The sequence below is a fragment of the Balaenoptera ricei genome, chromosome 13 (assembly GCF_028023285.1).
Source record: "Balaenoptera ricei isolate mBalRic1 chromosome 13, mBalRic1.hap2, whole genome shotgun sequence".
In the NCBI taxonomy this organism is placed as follows: domain Eukaryota; kingdom Metazoa; phylum Chordata; class Mammalia; order Artiodactyla; family Balaenopteridae; genus Balaenoptera; species Balaenoptera ricei.
The window spans coordinates 70947271-70971223 of record NC_082651.1 but is presented as its reverse complement, the minus strand read 5'-3'; the positions used below and the strand labels follow the sequence as shown (position 1 = coordinate 70971223).

The 23953-nt window shown below is 36.5% G+C and overlaps 1 protein-coding gene across 3 annotated transcripts in view; it reads right to left on the bottom strand.

Moving 5' to 3' along the window:
- MAP4K3 (mitogen-activated protein kinase kinase kinase kinase 3) overlaps nt 1-23953 on the bottom strand; it is a 198221-nt gene that overhangs the window by 70979 nt on the left and 103289 nt on the right. For all 3 annotated transcript variants that reach the window (XM_059943542.1, XM_059943544.1, XM_059943545.1), the window contains 4 exons: nt 15469-15533; nt 5014-5069; nt 4378-4425; nt 1320-1362 (listed from right to left, as the gene is read on the bottom strand). In XM_059943542.1, the coding sequence (XP_059799525.1) occupies nt 1320-1362; nt 4378-4425; nt 5014-5069; nt 15469-15533 (212 nt within the window). The remainder of the gene's footprint in view (nt 1-1319; nt 1363-4377; nt 4426-5013; nt 5070-15468; nt 15534-23953) is intronic.

The window sequence follows — 23953 nt, the reverse complement described above, 5'->3', positions numbered from 1 at the left end:
GATCAAATGACAACGAAAGTCAAGATCAAATAATTTTGATGAGGAAGAGACAACTGAGAGAATCTAACCTGCCAGATTTAATGTTATCATTTCTAATTCCCAGGACCTGAAATTCAAGGAAAATCACTGGGAGGGACCTTAAGTAGGAATACATTCCATTCACTTCCTGCCATACACACAACAACTGACATTAAAAAAAACAAAATCTCTACTGGTAAATCTATCTACCGTGAAAAGACAAACAGAATATTCCCAAAAATCTTACTGTAGCAATATATTCTAATACCAATAACAATCACTATCAAGAAATTTATTTTTATGTCAGTTTAGTTTTATGTTGCTATTTTTTAAGTATATTGAGTTCTAATATTTTCTAGTTTTTTAATGATGATTTCTAAATCTTTATAAACTAAGACATATTATATATAGGATGTCTTTGAGTAAAGCACATAATATTGACACAAATTTTAAACTGCAGATGGAAACTGTTCACTAAGCCATCAATAGTTAGATAACTGCTTTTCTCATATTTAGAGGTGGCTTAGGAAAATTTTATTATATGTAAATTATGATACTTTTAAATCTGATTAGCCCCTATTATAGGCTATAGGTCAAAATAGTTTAATCATATTTTTAGAAGATAAATATTTCCTTGAATTTTGATTTTATAGTGATATGTAGTTCAAAATAATTGCTTCATATTTGTTATTAAATACTTCATTTAATACCTAACAGACATAACTTTGTTTATAAAGTTACTATATTGTACATGTTTCCTGTCTTAAACTTTCAAATTAAGTTATTATTTAGGTATTGAACTGTTTTAATAACTTGACAATCAAAAGTTACAAAATAAAAGTTACAGTTTCAAATAAAGCACCATTCAGCATCTAAATTACATTCTTATATAACTAATACAATGTTTTATTTTAAAAGCTTGTGTAAGCAGGTAGGAGTTTTTGCATTATTGAGTTTTTGGCTTTTGTTTGCCTTATTTTTTGGTCACAAGGTAATCTCGTACAGATTTCTTACTAGAAGTCCCACTCCTAGGGTTAGAGGTGAAAGAATTTTTAAGGGATATTATTTCACTATATCTTTATAATGAATCTGTCCCATGTGAAGGACAGACTTTATCCTCACTTAAGAGAAGAAGAAACAGATACAGAGAGATTACATATGTCATGTCCTGCAATGAGATTTCCACCTAAAGATACATAGATGCTGCTGAGGGAGGGGAAACCTAGTCCTAGAGAGGAAAACATAAACTTACTATGTTTTGGAATAAATTTGTGCAAGTGACGAAATTCAAGTTTACTTACCTAATTTCACATGACCATTATCCGTTAACAGAATGTTAGCTCCCTTCAAAGTGAGAACATTTTAGTTAAAGTAGGAAACATTTTATCAGAAAGCACATATAAAAGATTAAACATATATATTTAAAATAATCACAAGTGGCAGGCTTAAACCTAGAAATACTGACGATTTATAGTAGGCCCAATTAAAATGTTAAACCATTACATTCATAGGAAAACTTACTGTCTACTTTTTAGGCAATTTGACTATCCTTACAAAATGTTCTGCCTTGCAAAAAGCTGCTATTAAAATAATATGAATGTTATTATGAACGTGACATATTAGTTTTAATCTGAATGCTATTTTCTTACTGATCAAGCGCTGTCACTATACTAAACTGTTACCTTACAATGGCATTATTCAGTTCCTTGAATTACATGTTAAACTTCATTGCCATTTCCTGTCCAAAACCACCAAAACACATCTCCCTTTCTAGGTACTCAACATCAGTTGAACCAATGCTAATGTGTAAGACTGAACCTTACTACTTAGTCTGTAGGGCTGTCCATCCTAATGTGTCTCTGCCCAGAGTTTGGGGCCATTCAGTATATAAACAACTAGGCACAGTCCCACAGAATTAAAATGTCACCTGTTTGCATGACCTAGCAGCATTTTTATCCACTTTTGCTTCTTGATCTAAGCTCTAAGAAGAAGGTGATAATAACGACTTCATCTTCAAAAAACTGAGAGCTTCTGGAGGAGGTAGAAATACTGCCTCTCAAAGGTACTACAGGCTCCCCACCCCTGCCCCCGCTTTGGGCAACTTTTAAGTGAGGAAGCAAAAGTAATCCTCTATGGTTCAGGATGCAATCAATTTTGTAAGTATAAGTTCGGGGTAAAAAATACTAGGAAACTCCTTCCAGCCCCCAAAAGAGGAAGAAATAACCAAAACCTACACCCCTTGATATTACTGCAACTCTAAGGAGTAATGGGAGAAATGAGAAAAAGGAAAAAGAAACTAGAGTAGGGATTTCAACTTGAATTAGGCCCTAGCTATCTAGACTTCTGCCAGAGTCTTCAGTTTGGTCTTTCCCCAGCTCCAGATTAATTTTTCTAAATTACAGTTTATATCATGTCACCTGCACTTATGATGCATTCTTCCATCCATCCATCTAGGTGTCCATTCATTCCTCTCTCCCTGAGAGACTACTAGCAACCAGATGCTACTTCAAGCTCTGGGGTTACAGTAATGAAAAAGTTCCAGCTCTCAAGGAGTTTACATCTAAGCAGGAGAGAAAGAAAATCTAAAAACGAATACACACACACACACACACACACACACGCACACGAATGAATGAACCAATAAATGATTCAAAGCCAGTTAGAGATAAGCACTCTGAAGATAAAGCAGGAAGGGAAGGCCTCTCTAAGGCAGGGATATTTAAGCAGAGATCTAATTGAAGAGAGGGTGCAGAGTCATGCCAAAATCTAGAAGAACATTCCAGAAAGAGGTAACAGCAAATACAAAGTCCTGGAACCAGAATGAACTCAACATATTCCAGGACCTCCAAGTTTAGTGTGCCTAGAACAGAATGAGTAAAACGAAGAAGAGTATGAGATGAGGTCGGAGAGGAAAGCAGGGGCCAGATCATGCATAACCTTAATGGCCATGGTAAAAACATCTGAATACTGTACTGAGTATGATGGGAAGCCAACGGTGGTTTATAAGCAGGAGAGTGACAAGATCTGATTTACAAAGGTCACTTTGGTGTGAGGTAGAGAACTGACTGTAGGATCACTCAAGAATGGGAGCAGGGAGACCAGTTAGAAAGCTATTCCAGAAGTCCAGGTGAGATATAATATAATGGTGGCTTAGACAGGGTAGAAATAGTGGTGATGGCTAGAATCTATCCAATTAGGTCCAAACTCTGAAGTCCAACACACGAGTTCTTGCATAATGGAGCACCAAACCTCCTGGCCAAAACCATCTTTATCACTCTCCTACATTCTCTTCTCTTCAATTATATGGTGCAGCCTTTATACCCCCTAAAATGACCCCACACTTTCTGACCTCCGTATCTTTGCTCACACTGTTCCTTCTGCTTAGAAGGCACTCCAACTTCCATTTCTGACAAAAATCTATCAATCCTTCCAGATCATTTAAGTGCCAATGACACAGAATCTTTCTTGATACACTTATCTTCTTAGGATCTCTCGCACCTTTGAATCCAAGGCTCTTTGCTTATGTCTTTGAAGTGGTTTATGAACAATACTTAAAGTAGAGGATCTCAGCAGGTGATCTGAGAGTCCACTGAAATTTCATGCAAAATTTGAAGGCATGTGCATAAGAGCATTTTTGGAGGAGAGAGTCCATGGCTTTCATCAGAGACTCAAAGAGCACATGATTCCCACACCCACATCCCCCGCAAAAAAGGGTTAGAACCTTTATGTTAGAGAAAATAAAAGGGGGAAAGAAAAAGCAGGAGGTAAGATGAATGAGGAAGAAGAAAAGAAAAGAAAAAATAAATGAACAGAGAAAATATCCAGGCTGGGAAGACGGCAGTATCTTTGGAAATAACCTCAGAGTCCTACGATAGGGGTGGTTTACCACAACATGCCCGGTGTACCTGCTCTCCTCTGCCAGTTAAAGACCAGCAGAAAAGGTCAAGGCTTAGTTTATCCATTTTTATACATTATTAATGACAGTTCCTTAAGATTGCCAAAGTTTACTACAATATTCAAAGCATGAAACTTCCTAAAGACTGTAACTTAATGGAAGCTATGGACCTAATTTGCATTTTATAAATAAATAACTACAAATAAGCTAAAATGTGTTATTAAAACATGAATCCACAATTGTACACTTTAAAAGGGTGAATTTTATGGTATGTGAACTGTATCTCAATAGAGCCGCTATAAAAAAAATTAATAAACCCTTCAAAGTATCACTCAATTTTATTATAGTAACATATTAAGATAACAAATTCATCAAATAGAATAACTGATACAATTTTGCTCAACAGTTTGGTCAGCATATTTAAAAATGAAGAGAGGGCCATTAGGTAAAGATATGATATATACCTTTATATCCCTGTGCATTTTCCCTTTACTGTGAAGATAGTATAATCCCTGGAGTTTCAAAAAAAAGAAAAATTAACAAGACTTTACTACAGAACACACTTTGGGATTTAAAGTCATCAATGAGTAGTATTCTATCTTATTTATTTACTCATTACAGAAAGCACTAGTGATAATTACTTTATTTTACCAGAGTATCCGAAAAGATAAAAGAATCGAGAAAATGAGAGGCGGAGCTCAGTTTGAACCACTAATTTTCCTAAGAGAAATAATTTTCACTAAACTCTGCAAATAGTTTGAAATAACTTTTTAAAAGTAAATATCCAATTAGTATCAGAATGAGTTTCAATCCCATAAGAATGCTTAATTTTTAAGCCTTTCTTTGGTATTAAGAGGAATATAAAAATAAATAACAAATCCATAGTGCTTAAATTTTAGGAGGTATATTATGATACTGAAGCTTTAACGTGTTTATTTGCAAATATAATTTGAGTTTACTACACAACTTTGAAATGCATTAAATTCAAGAGTTTACCAAACTAGAATATTTAAATCCTTACTCTGCTTAACAGGTAATGCAAAATAATTAAACATTTAGTTTAATAAAGAACATTACTTTTTAATTAACATTGAATTTACCTGTAGTGTTTCTCTGCTAACATATGCAATTTGCAGTTCTGACAGAGGTCCCGTTACTATAAGAGGAGAAAATTAATGTTAATAAAATTAGTCAAAGTATGTTTTTCTTTTTTTTTTTTTTTTAAAGCTTATTTATTTATTTATTTATTTATTCATTGATTGATTGATTGATTGCTGTGTTGGGTCTTCGTTTCTGTGCGAGGGCTTTCTCTAGTTGTGGCAAGTGGGGGCCACTCTTCATCGCGGTGCGCGGGCCTCTCACTATCGCGGCCTCTCTTGTTGTGGAGCACAGGCTCCAGACGCGCAGGCTCAGTAGTTGTGGCTCACGGGCCTAGTTGCTCTGCGGCATGTGGGATCTTCCCAGACCAGGGCTCGAACCCGTGTCCCCTGCATTGGCAGGCAGATTCTCAACCACTGCGCCACCAGGGAAGCCCAAAGTATGTTTTTCAATAAGAGACAAAGTTTACAAGTTCCACTAAGCAATAGACTTAATATACCTAAATTCTACTAAAAAGTAAGCTCCATGAGGGCAGGAATTTTTAAAAATCTGATTTGCTCATTGTATCCCCAGTGTTTAGAACAGTGCCTGGCATGGAAAAGCTACTCAGTAAATGTTTGTGGAATGAATAAAACATTGAAATAGTCACTGAAATTAATTACATTTTCACTTTTACACCTGACCATATTACCTCTTAAATGTTAAAAGAAAGAAAGCATGGCCAAGACGTTTAGCTAGTTTTTATTAAAGCTTTTTAAAATAATTGACATGTAATATGTATTACTGACTAGGTTAAAAATCAATACTTTTTCCCTAAAATTATTAGCTTTATAGATATAAAATTAATACATGTTCAATATAAAAAATTCCAATCAACAGAGACAGGTCTTTTCCTTATCCAAACCAGTATTACTCAATAATAAACAATACCAATAGTTTGGCCTATAGTCTACCAGATGACTTAATGCATAGATGTTTTATATAGTACAGGTATGTAGTGTACAAACACATAAACATAAATGGAAACATATTACACATACAATTCTGAAACTTGCCTTTTCATTTATCATGGATGTCTTTCCATATCAATATACATAGCTTAATCATATAATATTTGAATATTTCCTCTGTGCACATCTTTCGACTATGAAAAACATTTAAATAGTTTTCTCTTTCTCGCTATTAAACCACTTCAGAATAAAGAAGTAAGTTAGGCGGGAAAAACTATTCTAGAAACTGAATCAAATTCCAACCATGAAATCACGCGCTAGACAGTGATCTCCCATTTACCTAAACCTAACAGCTTTGTAAAAATGTGTAGTTCAGAGTACTTGTATTTTACAATTGTGGAAGAGAGAAATTTTTTTCACTTAGATTCTTTTGGGGACAAGGCTAAGTTTAAATGAGGATAAACCACATAGTAACTAACTTCCGTGGCTTGTAAACCTACTCTCATCCAGCAAGATAGGCCTTCTTGAGATGTGTGTTCCCACAATACAGCAAATAAGATAACCTGAAAACCCTGAAAGTAACACCAGGAAAAAAAATTTTAAATAATCTTCTAAATGCCTAGCTAAGCTCATAAACAGTAAGAGACTTGTCCAGAAGCCAAACGCAAAAACGAAAATGAAAAACAGAATCATAAAAATGACAAATAGTCTAGCTGTCTCTTAGGGGAAGGCCAGTCTTAGTAAGCTAGGGCCTTAGTTTTATCCCCTACATGGGCACAGAAGAAAAGGTTATAGCTCTGCAGAGGAAGAGCTAAAACAAACACCCACACAAAACCAGAATCCTCAAAGGGCTACACCCTCATTAAAATAGTGGACAAGCACCAGGAGACGACTAGGGATTTGCGTGTCACAGCCTGGGATGTGGACAGGAGAAAAAATGTTTCCTCTTAGAATTTAAAAGGCCTCTTCTTCACTCAGGTTTAGGGTTCAAATATATATAGAAAACAATGAGGTCACTGGGGTCCCAGGGAAAAAAAAAATCCAACACTGTCGGAAGGACACACTCTCAAAAGCCATACGGAATTCCCCCTGAAGATGATCTCAAAATTATGAAATAAATGAGAAAAAAATTCACCATAAATGATATAACAGAATGCATAAAGTTGTTAAAGGACAATATTAAACAGAAGGAAAAATGTTCAGTGAAAAATAGAGACAAAAAATCTATTATGTTGGAACAATAAAAGGTTCTAATGTTAGTTCTCAAAGAAAAAGTAAACAAAAGGAGAGGAGAAGGAACTCATGAAAAAATGTAAAGTCAAAAGTTGCCTTGCAGCCCTCACCCTCATGGTCAAAATATGTCCATGAATTCTCTGATACATCCCCCTCAAGAGCTGGAACTTAATTCCCTTCCTGAGTGTGGGCTGGACAGAAATGACTTGCTTCTGAAGAATAAACTGTGGTGGTAGTAACAGAATGCAAATTCTGAGACTACATCATAAAAGGTTTTATGGCTTCCTCCTTGCTCTCTGGTATCATTTCCTCTGGGAGAAGCCAGCTGCCATCCTGTGAAGACACTCAAGCTGTCCTATAGCGAGATCCTTGTGGCAAGAAATTGAGACCTCCTGCCAATAGCCATGTAAGTGAATCATCTTGAAAGCAAATCCTCCAACCTTAGTCAAGCCTTCAGATGACTATAGTTCCAGCCAAGAGCTTGACTGCACCCTCATGAGTGACCATGAGCTAGAATCATCCAGTTCGCAGACATTTGGTCCTGCCCCATACCTCCCTAAGACTTTTGGTCCACACCAAAAGGCTCTTGATATTTGTTCATATTTGGTCCTGCCCAAAATGTCCATAAGACATTGGGTCCATGCCAAAAGATCCTTGATATCTGGTCCTGTCCAAAACCATGTGGCATGAACCAAATATGCTCATGGACATTCTGGACAGGACCAAATTTCAAGGATTTTTGGCATGGACCAAATGTCTTATGCATGTTTTGCCCTGTACTGCAAGGGAAATCACCCAATTAAGCCATTCTTGAATTCTTGACCCTTAGTAACTGAGATAATAAACGTTTGTTTTAAGATGACAAATTTTAAGATCACTGTTATACAGCAATAGATAACTAATATAGTTCCCCTTTCAGGAGAGTTAACCTTAAAACAATCATTTGGAGTAAATGATGGAATTAAGGACATAAGACAAAATATAAAATTTGGCTTAATGGTACTTTATAAATAAGTGGAAATAATTTTAAAAAAGGAGGCTTTAATCAAAAAAATTTTGCATGATGGATCAAATTTGGTTTGTATACACCAGCAAAGAAACAAACAAAAACCCACAAGCACTGTGGTTATTAGAAAAGTAGAACTTGTCTTTCACCAAATAAGGTAATCCAGGATATTTATTCTACTCCCCACAGAATGACAACATGATGAAAGAGAGAGAGGAGAGGAGGCAAGAGACACGCACAGAGAGAAATGGAGGTATATGTTTCATATGGCGATGCAAGTAGACAGCAGTGTAGACTACAGCCAAAGAGGAATATACGTTGCCATGAGGAGGTTATCTGGTAGAAACCTGGGTGCAATCAAAGGTGTGCATACAGAGAAAGACAGGGTTTGGGGCTGCATATAAGCCTGCATATTCTCAGCATGCATGTTTGAGAGCATCCAAGTTAATACAAAATTATTTCTTCCACTGACCCAGTTGCTATATAAACAAATCAGTACTTCCAGACTCATATTACTATGTTACTTCCACCAGAGGGTTGAAATGGAATAACAATCATGACAACCTATTTCTGTAACTAAACTGGCTTTCTTGCTTCTTAATGAAGAAAGCAGAATCAGACACCTAAGACCAATCATGTATATCTGATGGAATTACCAAACAATCTAAGACTAAAAAATAAGTATGCTTATATAAACTAAAGATATAAAAGAAGGGATGAAAAATTACAAGGAAAGAATAAGACAAAAAATGGAAAGAGATGTGAAATAGAACCAAATAATTTCTAGAAATGAAAAATATGGTCACCAAATTAGGTGTACAATCAGTGAACCGGAAGATGGTTATGAGTATCCTCAGTGCTCTGAGGGATTAAAAAGTGGAAAAATCGGGCTTCCCTGGTGGCGCAGTGGTTGAGAATCTGCCTGCCAATGCAGGGGACACGGGTTCGAGCCCTGGTCTGGGAGATCCCACATGCCGCGGAGCAACTGGGCCCGTGAGCCACAACTACTGAGCCTGCGTGTCTGGAGCCTGTGCTCCGCAACAGGAGAGGCCGCAATAGTGAGAGGCCCACGCACCGTGATGAAGAGTGGCCCCCGCTCGCCGCAACTAGAGAAAGCCCTCGCACAGAAATGAAGACCCAACACAGCCAAAAATAAATAAATAAATAAATAAATTTTTTTAAAAAAAGAAAGTGCTCCTGGTTTTAAAAAAAAAAAAAAAGTGGAAAAATGAAGCTCACTTTAAGAGACATGGAGAGCTAATGTACATCGAACTGAAATTCTAGAAGGAGAGATCAGAGAACCTGAAGGAGAAAATATTTGAATGGATAATAATTGATCATTGTCAGACTTGATAAAAGAACTAAAATCTCGGACGTAAGCACTTTAAGTTCCAAGCAGGAAAAGTAAATCTACGTTTAGATACTAGAAACACCAGAAATGAAGAGAAAAATCTTAAAAGCAATTACAACGAAAGGAAGATTACCTGCAAAGGATCAATAGTTAGCAGAAGGTACCAACAACTACAGAAACTAGAAGACAATAGTCCAGCATCTTCGAAATGCTAACAAAAATACTTGTCAACGGAGAAAATGTGCCTATGTCCACTTAAACTATCATTTAAGAATGAGGATCAAAGACTGAGAGTTTACCACTAGAGTCCTAGCTGAAAAAAACTTCAGGAAGAAGGAAATTAAATCAATAAGTGTGGAAACAATAGTAGAGAAATTAGTACAAATGAAAACAAAAAAAGGGGTAAATAGCTTTTTGAATTTAAAACAAGCTTTCAGAAATACCGTTTATGTTCTGCAATGCAAAATGATAACAAATATTTCTCAATTTTCACTAAACCTTTGAAATCAAAATGTCATTAATAAAAAGGAAAAATTTCTCATATATGAAGAATAGCCACACACCTAAAAAAAAAAATTCTCAGAAAATAACTTTTTTTTTTTCTTGCCTCCTTTGTCATAGATTAGTTGACCATAGGTGTGGTCTCAGGTTCATCTCTGGGCTTTCTATCCTGTTCCACTGATCTATATTTCTGTTTTTGTGCCAGTACCATATTTTCTTGATTACTGTAGCTTTGTAGTATAGTCTAAAGTCAGGGAGTCTGATTCCTCCAGCTCCGTTTTTTTTTTTCTCAAGATTGCTTTGGCTATTTGGGGTCTTTTGTGTCTCCATACAAATTTTAAGATTTTTTGTTCTAGTTCCATAAAAAATGCCATTGGTAATTTGATAGGGATTGTACTGAATCTGTAGACTGCTATGGGTAGTATAGTCATTTTCACAATATTGATTCTTCCAATCCAAGAACATGGTATAGCTCTCCATCTGTTTGTGTCATCTTTGATTTCTTTCATCAGTGCCTTATAGTTTTCTGAGTACAGGTCTTTTACCTCCTTAGGTAGGTTTATTCCTAGGTATTTTATTCTTTTTGCTAAAATGGTGAATGGGATTGTTTCCTTAATTTCTCTTTCTGATCTTTCGTTGTCAGTGTATAGGAATGCAAGAGATTTCTGTGCATTAATTTTGTATCCTGTAACTTTACCAAATTCATTGATTAGCTCTAGTAGTTTTCTGGTGTCATCTTCAGCATTTTCTATGTATAGTACCATGTCATCCACAAACAGTGACAGTTTTACTTCTTCTTTTCCAAGTCGAATTCCTTTTATTTCTTTTTCTTCTCTGATCACCATGGCTAGGACTTCCAAAACTATGTTGAATAACAGTGGTGAGAGTGGACATCCTTGTCTTGTTCCTGATTTTAGAGTAAATGCTTTCAGTTTTTCACCACTGAGAATGATGTTTGCCGTGGGTCTATCATATACGGCCTTTATTATGTTGAGGTAGGTTCCCTCTATGCCCACTTTCTGGAGAGTTTTTTTTTTTTTTTAATAAATTTACTTATTTATCGGTTTTTGGCTGTATTGGGTCTTTGTTGCTGCACGTGGGCTTTCTCTAGTTGTGGCGAGCCGGGGCTACTCTTTGTTGCGGTACGTGGGCTTCTCATTGTGGTGGCTTCTCTTGTTGTGGAGCACGGGCTCTAGGTGCATGGGCTTCAGTAGTTGTGGTACGTGGGCTTCAGTACTTGTGGTTCGCGGGCTCTAGAGCGCAGGCTCAGTAGTTGTGGCACACAGACTTAGTTGCTCTGTGGCATGTGGGATCTTCCCGGACCAGGGCTCAAACCCGTGTCCCCTGCATTGGCAGGCAGATTCTTAACCACTGTGCCACCAGGGAAGCCCTCTGGAGAGTTTTAATCATAAATGGGTGTTAAGTTTTGTCAAAAGTTTTTTCTGCATCTATTGAGATGATCATATAGTTTTTATTCTTCAAGTTGTTAATGTGGTGTATCATATTGATTGCTTTGTGTATACTGAAGAAACCTTGCATCCCTGGGATAAATCCCACTTGATCATGATGTATGATCCTTTTAACATGTTGTTGGATTTTGTTTGCTAGTACTTTGTTGAGGATTTTTGCATCTATATTCATCAGTGATATTGGTCTGTAATTTTCTTTTTTTGTAGTGTCTTTGTCTGGTTTTGGTATCAGGGTGATGGTGGCCTCATAGAATGAATTTGGGAGTGTTCCTTCCTCTGCAATATTTTGGAAGAGTTTGAGAAGGATGGGTGTTAGCTCTTCTCTAAATGTTTGACAGAATTCACCTCTGAAGCCATCTGGTCCTGGACTTTTGTTTGTTGGAAGATTTTTAATCACAGTTTCAATTTCAGTGCTTGTGATTGGTCTGTTTATATTTTCTATTTCTTCCTGGTTCAGTCTTGGAAGGTTGTGCTTTTCTAAGAATTTGACCCTTTCTTCCAGATTGTCCATTTGATTGGCATAGAGTTGCTTGTAGTAGTCTCTTACGATGCTTTGTGTTTCTGCGGGGTCTGTTGTAACTTCTCCTTTTTCATTTCTAATTTTGTCGATTTGAGTCCTCTCCCTCTTTTTCTTGATGAGTCTGGCTAAAGGTTTATCAATTTTGATTATCTTCTCAAAGAACCAGGTTTTAGTTTCATTGATCTTTGCTACTGTTTCCTTTGTTTCTATTTCATTTATTTCTACTCTGGTCTTTATGATTTCTTTCCTTCTGCTAACTTTGGGTTTTGTTTGCTCTTCTTTCTCTAGTTCCTTTAGGTGTAAGGTTAGACTGTTTATTTGAGATTTTTCCTGTTTCTTGAGGTGGATTGTATTGCTATAAACTTCCCTCTTAGAACTGCTTCTGCTGCATCCCACAGGTTTTGGATCGTCGTGTTTTCATTGTCATTTGTCTCTAGGTATTTTTTTATTTCCTCTTTGATATCTTCAGTGATCTTCTGGTTATTTAGTAGTGTACTGTTTAGCCTCCATGTGTTTGTGTTTTTTACGGTTTTTTTTCCCTGTAATTGATTTCTAATCTCATAGTGTTGTGGTCGGAGAAGATGCTTGATATGATTTCAATTTTCTTAAATTTACCAAGGCTGGATTTGTGACCTAAGATGTGATCTATCCTGGAGAATGTTTCATGTGCACTTGAGAAGAAAGTGTAATCTGTTTTCGGATGGAATGTCCTATAAATATCAATTAAATCTATCTGGTCTACTGTGTCACTTAAAGCTTGTGTTTCCTTATTAATTTTCTGTCTGGATGATCTGTCCATTGGTGTAACTGAGGTGTTAAAGTCCTCCACTATTACTGTGCTACTGTCAATTTCCTCTTTTATGGCTGTTAGCATTTGCCTTATGTATTGAGGTGCTCCTATGTTGGGCGCACATATGTTTATAATTGTTGTATCTTCTTCTTGGATTGATCCCTTGATCATTATGTAGTGTCCTTCCTTGTCTCTTGTAACATTCTCTATTTTAAAGTCTATTTTATCAGATATGAGTATTGCTACTCTAGCTTTCTTTTGATTTCCACTTGCATGGAATATCTTTTTCCATCCCCTCACTTTCAGTCTGTATGTATCCCTAAGTCTTTAGTGGGTCTCTTTTAGACAGCATATATACAGGTCTTGTTTTTATATCCATTCAGTGAGACTGTGTCTTTTGGTTGGAGCATTTAATCCATTCACATTTAAGGTAATTATCAATATGTATGTTCCTATTACCTTTTTCTTAATTGTTTTGGGTTTGTTTTTGTCGGTCCTTTTCTTCTCTTGTGTTTCCCACTTAGAGAAGTTCCTTTAGGTTTTGTTGTAGAGCTGGTTTGGTGGTGCTGAATTCTCTTAGCTTTTGCTTGTCTGTAAAGCTTCTGATTTCTCCATTGAATCTGAATGAGATCCTTGTTGGCTAGAGTAATATTTGTTGTAGGTTCTTCCCTTTCATCACTTTAAGTATATCATGCCACTCCCTTCTGGCTTATAGAGTTTCTGCTGAGAGATCAGCTGTTAACCTTATGGGAGTTCCCTTGTATGTTATTTGTCATTTTCCTCTTGCTGCTTTCAATAATTTTTTTTTGTCTTTAATTTTTGCCAATTTGATTACTATGTGTCTCGGCATGTTTCTCCTTGGATTTATCCTGTATGGGACTTTCTGCGCTTCCTGGACTTGGGTGGCTATTTCCTTTCCCATGTTAGGGAAGTTTTCGACTATAATCTCTTCAAATATTTTCTCGGGTCCTTTCGTGTTTCTCCTTGGGTTTATCCTGTATGGGACTCTCTGTTTCCTGGACTTGGGTGGCTATTTCCTTTCCCATGTTAGGGAAGTTTCCGACTATGATCTCTTCAAATATTTTCTCGGGTCCTTTCTCTCTCTCTTCTCCTTCTGGGACCCCTATAATGCGAATGTTGTTGTGTTTAATGTTGTCCCAGAGGTCTCTTAGGCTGTCTTCATTTCTTTTCATTCTTTTTTCTTTATTCTGTTCCGCAGCAGTGAATTCCACTATTCTGTCTTCCAGGTCACTTATCCATTCTTCTGCCTCAGTTATTCTGCTATTGATTCCTTCTAGTGTATTTTTCATTTCAGTTATTTTATTGTTCATTTGTCTGTTTGTTCTTTAATTCTTTTAGGGTTTGTTAAACATTTCTTGCATCTTCTCGATCTTTGCCTTCATTCTTTTTCTGAGGTCCTGGATCATCTTCACTATCATTATTCTGAATTCTTTTTCTGGAAGGTTGCCTATCTCCACTTCATTTAATTGTTTTTCTGGGGTTTTATATTGTCCCTTCATCTGGGACATAGTCCTCTGCCTTTTAATTCTGTCTGTTTTCTGTGATTGTGGTTTTCATTCCGCAGGCTGCAGGACTGTAGTTCTTCTTGCTTCTGCTGTCTGCCCTTCACTTTTTTTTTTTTAACAATATATTTTAAAATTTTTTACATTTTATTTATTTATTTATTTTTTGCCCGTGTTGGGTCTTTGTTGCTGTGTGTGGGCTTTCTCTAGTTGTGGCGAGCGGGGCTTATTCTTTGTTGCGGTGCACGGGCTTCTCATTGCGGTGGCTTACCTTGTTGCGGAGCATGGGCTCTAGGCACGCGGGCTTCAATAGTTGTGGCACGTGGGCTGAGTAGTTGTAGCACCCGGGCTTAGGTGCTCCGCAGCGTGTGGGATCTTCCCAGACCAGGGCTCAAACCCATGTCCCCTGCAATGGCAGGTGGATTCTTAACCACTGTGCCACCAGGGAAGTCTCAGAAATAACTTTTCATGGAGCAGAAATGGTCTCATGTTTTTCCTTCTGGCTTTCTTTTGGCCATGCGGCATGGCATGCAGTATCCTAGTTCCCCAACCAGAGATCCAACCTGTGCCCCTTGCAGTGGAAGTGTGGAGTCTTAACCACTGGACTGCCAGGGAAGTCCCTCCTTCTGGCTTTCAAGGCTCTCTAGATCTGACCACACTCTCCAAATACACCCCAGAAGGACCAGTGAGAGTGATCTAACATGTCACACCTTCACATCACTGTGCTGCTGTTTCAACTCCTGGAGTGCACTTGTCTCTCTTCTTTGTATCCATGGTTTACCTACCTTTTAAAGACCAATTTAAAGCCCGCTTTCTTCATTAAGCCTTCTAAAACAGTTCCAGAAAATCTATCCTTTCCTGTTTCCTATTCCAACTGAACTAACTATATATAATATGCTCTCTTCAGAATTAGCAAATAATTCAACTGCGTGTAATTTCTCAACTTATAAAGTGAATGCTCCTTTCGTCTGTATATATCTTAAATTTCCTTATGTACCCAAATAGCATAATGATAAAACACACTTTCCTCAAAACAACAGTAATGTTTAACATAGTAAATAACTACATTTTAAGAAATTCTACTTAATCTCTTTCACATATACTTTGGTCTTACCATGATAAATATCCTGTAAAGAACCACCTCCACAAAACTCCATGCAAATCCAAAGTTTATCTCGCCTATAAAAAGAAAATAAGCATTATCACATTTTCATGATTAAAGTTATTTGAAGTAACAAGTATTTTAAGGTTGTATGCCAATACCTTGAAAAATCACATAAATGCAATGTGCTAAGAGAAAAGCTAATCTCTATGAGTAAACGAATTACTTAACATAATGTGTTACTATAACTCAACCCAAGGTTTTAATCCTTAAAATACACGATTTGTAGGATGTAAAGATGTCATTTGGCACATCCAAAGGAGAGAAAATGTCCCTTTAGTTAAAAAGTCCCCTCCCTCACAGTTTATCCATCTACCCTATGACTGCATTATAAAAGTTAAACGTTAATTAAAAGGTTCATACCAAAAATTATATAAAGATTCATCAGAGAATAGCCAATACATCTCAAAGTATATCACTTTGATAGCTCTTCTCATTGACAAAACAGACAAAATGTAAACTTTACCCTCATATCTAGACTCAACAAAGATCTTTCCAAAATAACCTTTGTTAAAAATTTATCACTCACTTGTCTTTAGTAGCATTTCTCTTTCACATTCACATTATAAGACAGCATAACCAAACTGTCACAGGAGAAATAATTAGCAAAGCCATAATCGCTTATTCCTTTGTTGAATCATTCATTACTTCATCTCAAAGTGTAACAGGAAATGTACTATTCTTGGGGGGCAGAGATGGAATAGAAAGTCTCTGAACTCAGCAAGCTCAGTCTAACACAGAAGAAAGACTCTGCCTTAATAATGTTGGTGTCTCTTACCACTGCATTCACAGTGCCTAGAAGGATACCAGCAAATGAATATTTATTTCATAAATGAATGAATGCGTAAGTAATTGAAATAATAGACAAATCGATTAGATCCAGGGTTAGCAAATTATGGCCACTGGGCCAAATCTAGCCTGCCGCCTGATTTTGTATAGCCCAGGGACTGTGAATGGTTTTCATATTTTTAAACGGTTAGGGAGGCTTTTCAAAAGAAGAATATTATTTCTTGACATGTGACAATTCTGTGAAATTCAAATTTTAGTGTCCATGTAAAGTTATATTGGAATACAGTCACTCATTCATTTACATATCATCTATGGCTGTTTTTGTACTAAAACAGCAGAGGTGAGCAACTGTGACAGAGAGAACCATACAAAGTCCACAAAGCCTAAAATATTTACTATATGGTCATTTACAGAAAAGGTTTGCTGACCCTTGGACTGGATTATAGTTTGATTAATGCACAATCCAGGCATGTATAAAGTTCTGTGAGAACCCAGAGGTAAAAATAATTAGGAGAGTCAATGGAAATTTTAAGGGAGGAAATAACATTTGAGTTGGGTCTTGAAGTTAAAGTAGGAATTCACCACTAAGAGACAGGGAAAGGGCCTGTGCAAAAGAATGAAAATTTGATGCCACATTTTGGAGACTGTGGGTGATTTAGTGTGAGTTGAACTCAGGCTACCTGAAGAGAGAATGGCAGGAAGTGAAGCTAGAATAGGCTGAGGTCGTACTGTAAAACAATGGTTGGTTTGTAGACTCCTCAGTTTCGTTACTTTCACCTGGATAGTCTCTAGTTTGTCAATGTCTCTTAAAATGCGGCACCCAGAATCAAGTACTAGTCTGAATACTGCATGAACAGTGCATTAACAAGTGGAGCTGTTACCAGGATTGGACCACATATGGCAGTGGTGGTGTGATTAAGCAGACCTGAGAGGTGAGCTGACTTGGTTGGGTGTGATGGACCAGGCACCATATATCAAGGGAACACAACCTGTCAGAGTGTGAAGGTCAGCAAACTTAAGAGTACAGAGTAAAAAGTACCATGATTCTAGAGGCAAAGCTGAAGACAGTGAAGCCCAGAGAAAGAAATCAGGACCTCAAATTCACAGGTGGTCCACATACCAATGAAACTGAGGCATGACAGCTGATGGTAAAGTAGGACCTACTTGCCCAGTGGCCTGGTTTGAATAACTCTCAGAATGGACGCCTGGGGCTGGCAGACGTATGGTCTCATCCAGAACGATGAAGGCATGTATGACCAGTGACTGTTACACAGGGAGAAATCTAAATCCCCCTGAGAATCGAACAACTATGCCCTTTATACGAACACTTCTATTTCTTATTAACTTCAGCTTCTTAGCAACTGCATTCAACTGCTGGTTTGCGGTCTGAAGTTAACTAAAACCTCTAGGTCTTTTTTTACATAAAAGTGGTCAGATGAGTTTCCTTTCTAGCTCCCTATTTGTATATCTGGTTCACTGAAACTATGCACAGGACCTTGTCCTTATTTGTTAAATTTCATGCTTAAAAGAAAAAAAAAAAGTTTTCACATGCATCTTATTAGCTCTCCAATTATTTTACTTAAAATAACTGGAGACACTATTGTGACACTATTTCTAATTGTAAATACACCCCTCCTACCCCACACTCCAGAAGTCGTTGGTTAGAAAGCCCCTAATCAGGAGCAAGAGCTCTGCTTATAAACTATGTGGACCTGCACTACTGAGTTTACTAATGAGCTTAAGGAACGTTAGGAGTAATTTTTCCACTGGTGACACGAATGGCACTCTAACTATGTAGACTGCTCAGAATGACCATTTGGCACCTCCCTGTGCCTTTGCTTAAACTGAGGTATAAGACTCTGGCAAGTCTATCAACCAATATTCTTTGAAATGATGCTCAGACACCAATTTAATATGTGTAATGCAGGATTTCATAGCCTGATCTCTCTAGACTGAATCCTTCCTCTAGAACAATGGTTCTCAAAGTGTGGTCTGGGGGCCTCTGAGAGTCCTGGAGATCCTTTCAGGAGGTCAGCAAAGTCAAACTCATTTTCATAACAACACTAAAAATTATTTGCCCTTTGCACTCTGTCTTGAAAATACCGTGGAGTTTTCCAGAGGCTACAGGAGCAGTAAGTGTGATAATGATGTCATCCCTCTGGCAGCTACTGGAATATGTGCTTATGTATTCTTGTTTCAAATGTTTCTCAATTTTATTATCTAATATAGTAAATATCAATAGATATAACCCACACAAACCAAAGCTCTTTGGGGGTACTCAATCATTTTTAAGAGTGTAAAATAAAAGGGGTTCTAAGACCGAAGTGCTTGAGAACTACTGCTCTAAAATATTTTCACATCTGCCACACATGAAACTTTCATATAAAATTCCTGCCTCAAGGGCTGAAGCAACAGGCAGCAGGGACTTCTCACATCTTACAGAAACTGGCTGAATTGTTTTGGGGTCTGCTCAGGATAAAATGAAAAAACATGTAAACTGCTTAGTAGAGGACCTGGACTATACGCCCAATAAACGTAAGCTGTTTTCTACTCCTTTTGTTATATTTTGTTTTGTTGTGTATTTATGTGAGGCACCTTAAACTGCTCCTGGAACTCAGTGAAGGTGTAATTAAGTAAAATTGCCTTTTTCTTTTTTTTTAAGAAAAAAGATAGAAGAGAGATGGGATTGATTTGACATAACTTCTTACTAAAGTTATGCTAATCACCACTTTCTTCCTATAAGCGCTCACTAATTATGTGATTAATAAATTATCTTAGATGTTTGCTGGGGACAGATGACTGACATCAAGTTTAACGGTCTGTATTTTCTAGAAATCACCTTTTCCTTTCCTTTGCAAATTGGTCAATGCTGATCACTAATCTTTTGACACCCCTCCTATTTGTCAAGACACTCACCGACAGTGGATGACAATCATGTCTGCTATATTTTCAGTATAGTAATGAGATATAATTTATATAAATCTAAAAGGCTTACATTCATTTAAAGTGTCTGGTGCTCTATAATTATCTACTCACCTATCTGTACTTCAATTCCTTCTTAATAATGCTTTTATTAAGCATTATTTTCCTGCCCTTTCCAGTTTGAAAACAATTCTCCTTTGTAAAGAAAATGGATGCAGGAAATGAGTTCTCTGCTTTCTTACATATTTCAATATTATACCATCCTCTACTTGAAGCTGGTCTACCCCCTTTCCCACCTTGCTTAAAAACACAATTTTTTGTTCACTCTATGTAAAATGACTTTCCAACTTACAGACTGAGAAAAAAAATCATAATTATATATTTAATACTTTACCTTTTAAGATGCCTAAAACACTTTACCTTTACAACATTCTATTTAGTTAAGTCTGCTATTATCAAAAATACTTGAATATTCAGCGTCTATTAGAAAAATGACTTCCATCTGTTCCATGAATGTCTCTCTTGTGATGGTAAATCTGCATTTGCTTTTGGTCACTCACCAAGCCATCTGCCTAACGGGAAAGGACTTGAATCAAATCAGTCCATTTGATGCAGGCCAATAAATTACAAAATCTTTGTCCCTGGGTATTTGAACTAAAATAAAATTAATCACTGAGGTAAATATACAATATATCACTATTAATTCTCTGGCTCAACAAATCCTTAGAATTCTTCTTTCTTATTCTGTAAAATTATCTTCATATCTGACAAGGAATAGAAAAATAAGTAGAGGGGGGAAAAGTTCACTATTTTCATCTTCTAGTTCAACGTTTACTAGAGCATATAGGAACTAACATTCTAATAACTATTTCATTAAAGAGCTTATCATTTCTAAAACACACCTTTTAATCTTCCCACACTGACTGCACAAACTAAGTGTAATTATTTATATATTTTGCCCAAATATAACATGATTTAAAAAGAAAAATAAAATATGAGCATGATCACCAAGGATAAACAGCTCTCAAACGGCTGCTAGAAACTAGCATACCAGCCATTCCCCCGGGACAGGACGCCTCGCCATGCCCCACACTGCAGTACCCTGTACTTTCCTGTAGGTTGTCTTGTTGACCAAAGCACTTGCCAATGGCTACTCCATCATATTCAGCAAAATAATTCAACTGTAACCTCAACTGTCAATGTGAAAAACAAAAAGTTTAATAACTGCTAGATGTTTTAATTTAGGATAGCTCATGTTAATGTGTGCTGAATTTAAAATGTTTTGGTTCATTTTTAAACAAATAGGCAAAAACGACCGTATTCCAAAAAGTTATACGTAACCCATCCACCTTCTTCCCCTTTAACAGTGAGGGGTAGCTACGTATTCAGGGGATACAAGGTGACCTATTTCTCTATAATTATACCTAACACCCCCAGTTTGGCATAATATTTGACAAAGAACGGGTCATTGGACAGTAGTCCTATGTGAAGTATGTTCCCCACAAGAAACCACTGCACAGTTAAATCAGTTTTAGAAATGTCATATACTATTGTCTTCTCTTCTCTTGGAAATTAACAACGCCACTGGTATTTTAAGGTCTCTGGGAAATCCTGTGGGGTGGGAGTGGGGCACAGAATAGAAGGAGAAAGGGAAGGAGGAGGTGTGGAGAGGGAAGAAATGGTGGGAAAAGGAGGAGGAAGATTAGAAAGAGGGGAAGAAAGGGGATGGAAAGTTGGGAAGGGGAGAATGGAGAAGAAGAAGAAGGAGAAAAGACAACAGAGCAGAGGGGAGAGGGAAAATGAAGAAGAGAAAGAAGAAATACAACATCTCTAATTTTGTTTAGTTCGCTACATCCCCAAATTATTTTTTCCATAGACCCATTTTTTCACATATCAGCATCCCTCTGAACAAATGTTTGGTAGAAATACCCCAGCAATACTGGTATAAAGAAGTATCTCATAAGGTAGTTCCACCAAATTTCTTACTTAAAGAGGACCATTAGTGAAAAACTGGTAAAATCCAAATGCAGTATCTTAGTTTAGCTAATATTATTGTACCAATGTTAATTTCTTAGTTTTGACAAATGTCCCAGGGTTATGTAAGATGTTAACACCAGGGAAAGCTGCGAGAACTCTTTGTACTATCTTTGCAACTTTTATGTAAATCTAACATATTCCAAAATTAAGTTTCCTTTTTTAAAAAAACAGTAGCTGGGTATAAATTAAAGTGACTTAACTGTAATTTTTATTTTCATAGTGTGAGCATTCAAAAACGCATTTTCAGTTAAGATTCTGTGGTTTCCCTGGCAAGTCCTGTCTCTGGCTCTAGAAAAAAAATTTCTTCCAGTTTCTATATAACTCAAGGGACTACCATCTCTTTCTTGGATTACTGTAATAAATGTACTGTATAAAATTAACTGACTCCTTGTCTCAATACCCTACACCCCAAGTCCATCCCCCCATAGAATATACTACCTCTGTGTTAAAACCTTCCAACAAGTATGCTCAATACACATAGGTCCTAATTAAGGCATAAAAGGTTTCTTTTTTGCCTAAATCTCCACAGTCTTAACCTGCTGAACTACACCCTTTCCCCTTAAACTCTAATATGAGATTATTAGCTATCTCCTGAACACTTCCTGATTTTTTCACGCATCCATTTCCTTTGTCAGAAATTACAATTTTCTACATACATATACACACCACAGTAAATGCATACTAATCCTTTAACACCCAGTATTTGGGAATAACATCATTCAAAGAGCTCTCTCTGATTCCCTTTGACAAAATCAGATATTCTACCATCTTTATCACTTTATATCTTATGTCAAAATGATAACTGCACCTAGCATTGCACTTATTTGCTCATATCTATTTTTTCTATTCAATAGTAAGCTCCTTAAAGGCAAGGACTGTTTTATCTATCTTAACATCTCCAGAAATCAATACAGCACTCTAGACATCCTAAGAAATAATGTAAAAACACTTTGTAAGTGGTGATGATTTATAAATATATTATTACTATGAGCTAAATCATGTTCATCTAAACTAGTACTCTGGATTTCAAAGGTTTAAAATATCTGATCTAAATAAAAGTGTTTTCAGTGTATGGATCTGATCTTCTGACAGCTTACCTTTTGAGGATCATTTGCTGTTATTCAAAGCTGAGCATTATGAGTTCAAACTAGAAAGGAATGTTCCAATGTTCTTAATTTATTCTTAAAGGATATGCTGGGCTAAGGAATGCTTAGAAGAATCTGAAGTTAAAATCATTCTTTGCTTAAAAGAAGCAATAGTTTAGCTCTACTGAGAATAAAGAATAGGTCTATGGTGATTTAAATCTGTTGTTTTATAAATATACACACAGAAATACACAGATAAAAATATATACCAAACCAGGACTATTTACTTTAAATTCTAAACTTTTAGAGAAAAGTTTTCTCTATCCAGTTCTTGTTGCACAGTATGTGTAATTAGGCACTTAATAAACACAGGCTTTTAATGATATTGAAGAGCAAGTAAGGAAGGCCCCATCAAGAGTATTAGGCTTCTGTTTTATAGGAGCTCAGTCTCAATATTTCTTTGGGAAGTGAGCATAGCTCACTATAACCCTGTTATAATACGCTTCTGAACTTAATTATTTGCTGGTCATCTATTCAGTAAATTCATAGGGTTAAGTCTGATTTCCTGAAGGGGAAATTTATTAATGGTCAAACCATGTTACTTCAGTTTGCTCAATTCTTTTGTCCAAATTTGTTATAATAGGCTATAATGGCAACAAGAGAGAAGAAGGTCAATAAGAACAGTATATATTTTAGGGGGTTTGTATCAAGTTCAAACAAACAAGCTCCTTGCCTTCTGAAAAATCATTCAGTAATGAGAAAGAAGCCAAGAAACCATGTTCCCTTTGAGACTAAATCTGCCATTTCCGGACTAAGTAATATGTCCAAAGTAACCAAGTAACCAAAAAGACTGCTGGCTAGGTACCTGCAGAGCCAGGTTTAAATCCCAGCACCAACAATGAGTAGCTGGATAACCTAAAGAAGTAATTTATCCAGCAGTCCCTCTTCTATCAGCAAAAAAAAAAAAAAAAAAAAGTGGGCTAAGTGACAAGACCTCTTAGTCCCTTCTAGCTCTAACACCCGACAAGGCTAATCATTATCCCATAGTCCAAATCTGCCTGAGTCTAGACTTTAATTAGTGAAGCAGGGAAGAATTTCTGTAGAAGAAAAGAGCTAAAGAAAGAGAGGATTAATCGCTGTTCCACATTATACTACCATTTGCTTTCGTACCACTTTCATCAACTACACGTTACAGAATAAAATTATATATTTAAATCAGTTTTCCTATATCAGATCATACAACTCCAAATGAACACACTTTACTAAAAAAAAAAAAAAAAAAAAGAGAATGACCCTAATTTTGTCTGTTTCACTATGGTTTCTGGGCAGTTTTGCTCTCTGTATTCTTATACTTAGATTAAAATAAAAGTATCCTCTAAAAAAAAATCCATCAAGTTACACACAAAACAGAAATTTGCACACTGTTCTGTATGTATACTACGCTTCAGTTTAAAAGGTTTACTTTTAAAAAAAGGATATTCAAAATACAGTCAGAATACATGGTTCCTGATATCTAAAAGTAAGTACAATTTTTGTTAGGCATAACCTCAAATTGGCTCTCTTGTAGCATGTCTCATGGTTAAGGTTAAAGAGTGTGTTACTAC